The sequence below is a fragment of the Castanea sativa genome, chromosome 5 (assembly GCF_040712315.1).
Source record: "Castanea sativa cultivar Marrone di Chiusa Pesio chromosome 5, ASM4071231v1".
Taxonomy (NCBI): domain Eukaryota; kingdom Viridiplantae; phylum Streptophyta; class Magnoliopsida; order Fagales; family Fagaceae; genus Castanea; species Castanea sativa.
Window position 1 is genome coordinate 52,535,175 of NC_134017.1, and position 9,462 is coordinate 52,544,636.

At 34.9% G+C, this 9,462-nt stretch overlaps 1 protein-coding gene across 6 annotated transcripts; it reads left to right on the forward strand.

Annotated features, from left to right (window-relative positions):
- The first annotated feature begins 692 nt into the window (after positions 1-692).
- LOC142637133 (uncharacterized) lies at positions 693-8,346 on the forward strand. Of its 6 annotated transcripts, none has more exons than XM_075811413.1 (9): positions 693-899; positions 1,856-1,902; positions 2,034-2,696; positions 4,593-4,781; positions 5,051-5,142; positions 5,938-5,997; positions 6,087-6,156; positions 7,449-7,652; positions 7,791-8,346. In XM_075811413.1, exons 3-9 carry the CDS (start codon positions 2,034-2,036, stop codon positions 8,175-8,177), a joined length of 1,665 nt encoding a protein of 554 aa, XP_075667528.1. In that variant the 5' UTR covers positions 693-899; positions 1,856-1,902; the 3' UTR covers positions 8,178-8,346. The 6 variants fall into 6 exon arrangements, with proteins under 6 accessions (XP_075667528.1, XP_075667529.1, XP_075667526.1 ...); XM_075811414.1 differs by having other exon boundaries at positions 1,864-1,902; XM_075811411.1 differs by having other exon boundaries at positions 1,856-2,696.
- The last annotated feature ends 1,116 nt before the right edge of the window (positions 8,347-9,462 follow it).

Genomic DNA, 9,462 nt, shown 5'->3' on the forward strand with positions numbered 1-9,462 from the left:
CACAAGATATACTGAGTTATTTTGTTTTTATTATTATAAATCTTCTTTCGTACTAAATTTGGCATCGGAGACGTTGTGACAGGCACCACATAGATGACCATTTGAATGAGTAAGAATATCATTAAAACCTTAAAAAAAAAAAAATACTCCATAACGATGAAAATAACAATAAAGCCTTCTAAATGTATTCGAAAGTTTCAAAAAACACTTGAAAACTCTAAATGACAAAAATATCCTTAAAAACCCTTTAAAATAACTAAAACACCATGACAAGCTTTATGATTACCTCCCCCAAAAAAAAAAAATCTCCAAATTTAGCCTAACAAATGTAAAAGTTAGAAAAAAAGAATGAAGGTAAATTTTTTTTCTAATCCAATGTATGAAATCAAAATAGATAATTTTTCAATTTATTGCATCAATTTACTATTTCAGGATTCAATAGCGCACCCAACCTCGAATCTAATATGCTTGCCCCATCGATAACAAAAAATATATATATATATATATATATATATATATATATATATATTGTCAACAATATTTTCATAATAAATTTTAAATAATAAATTATTATTAGTGATTAAAAAAAAAAAATAACAGCAGACCCAAGAATTTTCAGTTGAATTGTCAATTGTTACGAAAATTAACATTTTTAGGTAGCGAGGCGACTGAGATTTGGTTCTCACTGCGTTCGTGTGTCTCCTGTTGCATGTCAGCAATCTCCGCACGGCACTCTTGTCTCCTCCTGAAGTTTCATTTGTGACACGTTTTACCCACTACCCCGTTTCACTTTATCTCACACGAACTTCACTTCACTCACCTTTTTCTTTCTCTCTCTCTCTCTCTCTGCAAATCCATTTGCTTCTCCACCACCTTCTTCATTCCTTCATTCAACACTGGTAATTCTTATCTTATCTTAACGTATCTTTTCTCTTTTTTTACTTTTGTTATTCGTTGCTTCTCATTTCCCTCATGGCTTTTTCCTTTTAGAACTCTTTTATTAAACAAAGCTAATTATACTTTCCTCACTTTTATTTTGCCTTGATATTGATTTTTTGAGCTTATAATCACTGCCCAATAGCTATCTGCATTGAATTTTTTTTTATATAAAAAATCTGGGTTTTAATTATTTGGATGTTAATTCCCATTTTTTATTTTTGCCAATGCTTGGTTGTTTAGGCTGATAGACTCTAATTTCTTTGTTTCAATGGTAGTATTCTTTAGAAAGCTTGGTGGATTCATTTGCTATAAGGTGAATTGTGATTGAAAGATATTAAATTGAAGATAAATTTCTGAACTTTGAAATTATGTTCATGGTTGTGCTGTTAAGGAACCTCTTGCTTCAAATCTCTGTCTCCCTTTACAATTTCGAGACGTTTGAAGAAATATGTTTCTTCTCTCGATAAATTTTAAATGTGAATTTAATTTTTTTTAAAGCAATTTTATTTCTTCCCTGTATCAGACTATATCTCTTCAATCCCAACTTAAGAAAGTGATGTTATGATTCATATAAATGTTTGTTATATAGTGAGGTTATCAATTTTATGAAAGTTATGTTATCAATTTGAATGAAAAGGCGATATTACTCAAATTTAGAATAGATAAATAAATAAGCATAATTAGAACCATATGTTATCAGATAAGAAAGAAAGAAAAAACATGAACAATGATACCAATTAAACGGTCCTCTAAAAGTATATGTTGTTAAATGATGGCAGCAACAATAAGCAGTCCTTTAAAGTATTGAATTTTTTTTTTTTTTTTTTTAAAACTTTTGTTTCCCCATTGGAATTTGTGGCATTATTTTGGAACAACCAACCCTCTTGCAGCTATGCTAACAAATTCAACTTCTCAGCATGTCAGCATGGGCTTCTTGAAAAGCTGTTTCTGAAATCAGATTCTGTGAGTTTCTTGCTGTGTGACAATAGCAGAAGAAGGACTGACTGATTTTTTATCATTCTCTGTATTCTGTCGACTGAAAATTTGGAGATTCTGAGAATGTTATTTGATGGTTCTTTTTTGTATATGCATAGATGGAACAAATAAATAATGACAAGCGTGAGAACCACTCTACTATCCAAGGGAATAAAATGAAGAAACCAGATTATTCTATTAAAGATGACATGCCACGAAATGCTCTTTGGACAGATGGGCTTATCTGTGCTTTTGAATTCATTCGGGGCCAAAAGAAATCAATCAGTTCAAGAATGATGCACATGCCTGCAAATGGACAAGCTGAGGCTTCTTCCCCAAGAGTAGATAGGAATGTATTATTAGAGAATTCATCCTTAAATGATTTCAGAAGCAATGAGATTTCCTCTTTTGACGACTACAAATATAGCCAGATCAGTCAACCAAGCCAATTGCATGGTATGGAAAGACTTGATGGTAGTCATTGGGTACCAATTGGTTGGGCTAGAATTTCAGAACTTGTCCAAAATCTGCAAGTAGATGCTGAAGTTACCTCACGTCAGTTTGAGTCCATGGATGATGAAGCTGACCTAACTGTTGCTGATTTAGCAGCTCCGTACTGGGAGCGTCCAGCGGGGCCTATATGGTGGTGCCATGTGTATGCAGGTCACCCCTCAATTCAAGCATGGCTCAGCAAAGCTCAGTGGTTACATCCTGCTGTTAGTTTAGCCTTAAAAGATGAAAGTCGACTGATTAGTGAGCGGATGAAACACCTTCTTTATGAGGTAGATTTCCTTGTACCTTATGTTTGGATGGCAGAAAATTAGTAAATTCCTTCCACGCTTCCTGTCTCCTCTCCTCTTCCCCCCTATCTCCCTTAATTCCCAATGTACCCTAAAGTATCTCACTTGTTTTTTTCACTAATTACTTGACCCATGTCCAGAATAGTATGTAACACATTATCATTAACATGAAGTCATGATCAACATCTGGAGACTGATGCAGATAAAGAGTGATCAACTGTTAATAAATTTACATTACTTATGCTTATCTTCTAGGGGAGGCTGAGTGTGAAAATTTTATTTTGGGGTGGGTTTAGGTTATTTTATGTTGCATTACGGATCTAAGATTCTTTATGTTGTTAGTAAAAGTCTTAAATATGTGACTGCATGACTGCGCATTAGACAAAAGTGTCTGGGAAGTTGAAGATGATTTTTTCAATCAAATTAACAGATCCTACTTCTTTAAAGCAGCAAAATTGATAGTCCACCAATTCCTATGTTGCTGCCACCTTAATTACTTAAGATATGTTGTACCTTTTTTAAAAAAAATTGGTAAGTTATACTCACATCATCAAGTGGCTCTTGAATCCATGAATTCACCAGCCACCCCATTCTAATAGGGGAGGGATATGTCATTTGAGCTAAATTTGTTGGCTTTGAAAAGTCTGTACTCATTAGTTGTTACATCAGTTTTCCTTATGTCCCTCCACACTTCTCTCGCTTTCTCTTAGTGGTTAAACAATTTTTTTTCATCATATAATTGTTTGTCCTGCTTCATTCATCTACCATCTATTTTGTAAAACAAATGAAGCTTAACCTAAATTACTATAATTTTTTATAATAGAAACGACAAGTAAAAATGAAAATAAAATAAATCAAGAAAGGTGTAAAAGTTAAGATCATAAATTTATTACTCTTACAATAAGAGCTCCATAGGGTATGGAGTGGTTCTTCTAAACTAATATTAAAATTCATATATGATCTTTTGGGCAAACACTACTTATAGTTGAAAAGTTAATGTCCGTCGTTGTTTCACGATGAGACATTTAGCCTGGCATCTGAAAAATCTAGAAGTAAACTTGGACAATTGATTGTGTAGTTTTTCTTATAATTACACGATGAGCTTTTAATAATAAAATAGGAATAATGATACTAAACTTTAGTAATTATTCAAGTTGCTGAACCTGGTATTTATAGAGCTTTGGTGATTTAAATTGAGTTGTAGTTGATCACTCAAATCATTGATGGTCAAATCTTATATAGTTATGATGAGAAGGAAGAAGGAAGAAAATACAAATCACAGCCTTTGTTGCATGCCCTTGGATATGTATATATTCTTATAGTGGGGTGCCCCTATGTTTAAATAGTCTTACATTGTGAACATTAAAGATTTCCTGTTCCTTAAGGTTGGAAGTTGTTATGATTTCTATTCCTCAATCTTCTTTAATTGAACATAAAAACCACAAGTATAAGTCACATAGGAGGACAGTTGGCCTGACTTCTGAACTTGGTTTGAATTGTTTTAAAGGACTATGGAAAGATGAAGGATGCAAATGTAAAATTTTTGTAGTTTGACTATATTCAAAGAATATCTGATGGAAATGTCATGAGGGGTAAACTTGTACACCAGAGTCCTCCATTGACAGTCAGTTTGATGGTGTTTGGTTTTTACCGTCATCTGTTACATTTATGGTTCTTACTATATCTATAGGATCAAGTACTGTAATTAAGCTTGTTGTTTAGTGTTTATTGGTCATTTCATAATAACTAAAATAGAATAGTTTGTTGTAATTGTTCTTTTGAAAAAGTGGTTCAAAAGTCACCAGATTTTGGCCTTCGTCTCTTTTTATGGACTCTGATTGTGTTGGATGATTTATTATACTTTATGCTATTATTCAGGTACCAGTTAGAGTTGCTGGAGGACTGTTATTTGAGCTATTGGGACAGTCAGCAGGTGATCCTTTTGTTGATGAGGATGACATCCCCATTGTAATCCGGTCTTGGCAAGCACATAACTTCCTGATAACTGCAATGCATATAAAAGGAAATGTTTCCAGAATAAATGTATTGGGTATCACAGAAGTTCAGGTTGTTCATGCTTGGAAAAAAAAATTATTTTAAGTTTTATGATTGAAATAGGGAGGGGTCTATAGGGTGGCTGCAATGTTAATGTTTGATCACTTACAATTTTGACTACTCTAGCTTTTGACAAATTATCCACACTGATTCAAAGAGATTTATTCCATTTGGCCCTCCCCATGAAAATTTCATAATCTGTCCCTAGTTGAAAATACATGTAACTATTATTGTTTACTTCATTACTGCTTTATAGATTTGGTGCACTGCTTTTTTGATAGGAGCTTCTTTCTACTGGAGGTTATAATGCACCAAGAACAGTGCATGAAGTCATAGCACATCTAGCGTGCCGTCTTTCTCGATGGGATGATAGGTAACTAATGCATGGACAACTATTATTGTTTATATTCTAAGAGCAATAGACGTGTGCCTACCTTTGAATGATGTATATTCATTTTTTCCTTTTCCTTCTAGCTACACAGTCACAAATGTTTTCGATGCCATAAGTGAAATGAACATCTACTTTACAAGACTTTTCTTCTCATTGAGGCCTTGTTTAGGCATTTCAATTAGTCCATTTCTTATTAAACACCAAAGATAAACCAACCATTGTCCATAAATGAAAAACAAATTTGGGACATCTCCCACTAAAGGAAGCCTATGCCATCTATCTCTCAAGTCTTGACAATTGTCCATTCACATATCTCTCAAACAATTTGGCTAGTGCATCCATGTCTATTCTCAGATAGGACATTAATTACATGTCTTCAAGGATGAATTTCAAAAACACTAAATAAAATAATGGCAGAAGTAATCTCTTTGTAAAGTTTGTGTGATGGTGTTTACATAAATCATACAAATACAAAGAAAATCTGTGTGTGTGTGGAGACATATACATATTATCTATACAAACACTCATGAAGTGCATAGGGCCAGACACATGACACATGTAACTTTAGTTATTGTTATTCACATCATGCCTTTATCCTTGTATTGGGTGTTATTCTTTAATAGGTATTCTAAAATATCTGTCAATTTTCAAGCTTTGAGTCATATTCTTTTTCATCATACATGATATCATAACTATTGTATACTTGTTATTATACAACTTCCAACATTTCAATTTTCAATTTTTCTGGACAACTTTCATGTTTAATTTGTTTTATAGGCTATTTCGTAAGGACATTTTTGGGGCTGCTGATGAGATTGAATTGAAGTTCATGGACAGGTTTTGTACCTCGCTATTTTGAAACCAGTTCTTTCATTCCACAACATTGATATTCTACAATGGTGACCAATATATTCCCTATTTAACAGGAGAAACCATGAAGATATGCATCTCTTTAGTATAATTCTCAACCAAGAAATCAGAAAGTTATCGAGGCAGGTATGTCACTTCTCCTTGCTAGAATGGACACACTTGCAGAGAATCTTCCACCAGTATGCCCAGCTGGGATATGATACATATGGAATTTTGATAAGTCATGATCTGCTAAGTCATAAAGTCAATTTGTTAAATGAGATTTTTAAGAGACCCTTTCACTTCTATTTCTTATTTGTTTCTATGTGATTGCAGTCGATGAAATCACTACTTTTCTGTTGGGGTGAATAAAAAACTCACATTTTGAAACAATAGATTAAACTTAAAAATAGTGTCTTCCCTATAACACCACCAAACAGAAATAAACCCAGATCAATCTGAAACATTAAGGGTTACAGAAACAATCTTCCTAGCTAAGTGGAAGCTGAATTCAATCAAATCAGAAACAATCACTGGACCAGGATACATAAAACGATCTTCCAATCCAAGCTTATTGCATTGTATCTTGGACTTTTTCATTATTAGATAATGGGCATCAAACATCCAAGAAGATGATGTTGAATAAGGATTTCTCACTTTTTATATCCTTCAAACACCTCTCCAACCATATATGATATGGATGCGCAGCCCAAGAAACTTCAAGTAGAATCACCTTAGGCTTTCTTTCTTTCCAATTGGGAGTAGCCCAGATAAGCAATGCATCACAGCTATGGAGTGTATGTTGACAATGATTAAAATGCCTGTGACTTTCAAGCTACAGATAAATAGATTTGTATTTTCAGGAGGTGCTCTACAGGATAAAGGGATAAAGAGACCATTTGATCTTTCTGATTCTAGCCTTATATAAAATATATGCCTATATGAGCCCTTGTGATTGTTGGGGATTTTATGATAAAGCATATGTCCAAGTAACAACACCAAACTGAAGTTACTTTGGAAGAATCTGAGATCATAATGGATGGGATGGGAATGGAGGCATTCTACTCAACATACTCTGGTCAATGGAGAGAGAGAGAGGAGGAGGAGAAGGAGGAGGAAGAGGGGAGTGGTGATTAATTTCTGGTTCTCATGCATGGAGTTCTAGTACTATCATTTTTTTTTTACACTCCGATGAGTCTAAGATTTACTTATTTAACACTCCATGAAGATTTGCATCAGTTCTCATTTGCATTGATATCTTACTTTAACAGTTCTTTCTTGCCTATATCACTTAATTATGTATATTTGGAGAAGCAAACTTCATGTACTGTCTCCTTATTACTATTTGCATTTTGTCTGAGTCTTGGAAAGTTACCCTGCCACTGAAGTTCGTGGGTACGAAGATGGGGCAATCTATAATTTTGCAATTCCTAATACAGGTGATCAGAGTTAAGTGGTCACTTCATGCAAGGGAGGAGATTGTATTTGAGCTTCTCCAACATTTGAGAGGAAATGCAGCAAAAAGCTTGTTAGATGGAATCATAAGAAGTACAAGAGAAATGATTGAGGAGCAAGAAGCTGTTCGTGGCCGCTTGTTTACTATTCAAGATGTGATGCAAAGTACTGTTCGTGCATGGTTGCAGGTTTGTGTAGACAGAAGAATTAAAATCTACTCTGAAACCTTTAAATTTCTAGGTGATATTTAATGTGTCAAATTACTTTTATCTGTCCCTTCCTATATTGACATTAAGTTTCTCAACTTTTTGTGAATAATAATTCAGGATAGAAGCCTTCGAGTAACGCATAATCTGGCTGTTTTTGGGGGCTGTGGCCTTGTTCTTTCTATTATCACTGGGCTATTTGGGATCAACGTTGATGGAATCCCGGGATCAGAGAATACACCATATGCATTTGGTTTGTTTGCAGCCATCCTCTTTTGCGTAGGAGTTCTGTTAATTGTAGTTGGACTAATTTATCTTGGGTTGAAAAGGCCTGTTGCTGAGGACCAGGTTGAAGTTAGGATCTTGGAGCTGGAAGAGTTGGTTAAGATGTTCCAGCATGAGGCAGAGACTCATGCCCAAGTTCGTAAAAATATTTCTCGGAATAACATGCCCCCAACTGCTGGCGACGCGTTCGCAAACAAAGTAGATTATCTTCTCGTACGATAACCTTTCTCCCCCATTCTTGTTCAATATATATTCCCATACAAATAATAGAGTAAAAAAGGGACCATGAAGGAGATAATTTTTGTAATTCCTTAATGTAAGAACGTATAACAAACCATGATAGGGCAGTGGTCTATCAATCATAACGAGGCTTCACACATTTTTACCTTTATTGGAGAAACTTGGTAACAATATAAGACGCTTAATATTGTGATTTTGTTGCACCTTACTAAAGAGTGAGTGAAAGGGCCTTTGTTTCTACCTTGAAGGTTAGAGTAATTCTTTTGATGTGGGCTTGGGATTAGTAAGTATAAGCCTCATCCCCTTCCGTATGGGGAGCAAAAAAGTAAAGATGTTCTATTTTTTCCCCTAGAAGCACCTTTATCTACCATTTAGATGATCTACATGTATTGGGTAAAATTCAAATTGCATCCTCTCTAAGTTTGAGCAAAATATCCCACCCCGCCCCCCATCTTAGTCAGAGTTGGTGAGTTGGTGCTTCTGTATATTGTCATCGACAAAAAAATTGTTATCAAGTCAAACTTGTCAATACTTGATAGAAATGTTAGAGAAAGGTTAAGGTTTAAGGCTGAAATGATAAGATGAATTTTAGGGACAAAGATGAGATCATGTTTCATGAGTCAGTCTTCAAATATAACATAGGAGAGCCTTGACTCTTTGCCTAATTGCCTCCGAAACAGCTAGGAAGGCAACCTTTGCTGTTCTGTCTTTTGCCTAGGATTAATCTCCAGCCATGCCACAAGCTGTCCAATCCCAGCATATCATAACTTGCCAAGAACATCTCTGCATATCACAGCAAGGAATAACCTATTGTTACGTTCAGCGTCATCGAAGTTAAATTTTAACTAACCATTGGGAGGAGGATTCCATTTGTGCTCGTTTTCCAATCATGGGTGCAAGAGAGTTCCAGGATGATTTATAAGAATTGAAACTTTGGTCAATTGCAAGGAGTGTTTTCTGTTCTTTTTTTCCCCGAAAATTGTAAGGAGTTTAGTCTTTCATTATTAAAAAAAAAATTTGATTCAAGCCCAACAAATCAAACTGGCACTTGAGCTTAGCCTCCTGCTGGTTCAGATGAATTGGTAAGTAACACTGGAGGAGACATGGCAAAACGAGTCAGAATTTTCTGACCCGACCCGAACCCATTTTTTGACCCGAAGCAAAAATGGGTTGACCTGTGACCCAACCCGAGTTTTTGCGGGTCAACCCGACCCGATCCAGATAACCCATAACCCGACCCGTTAAAAAATATTTGCTAAAAAAATAT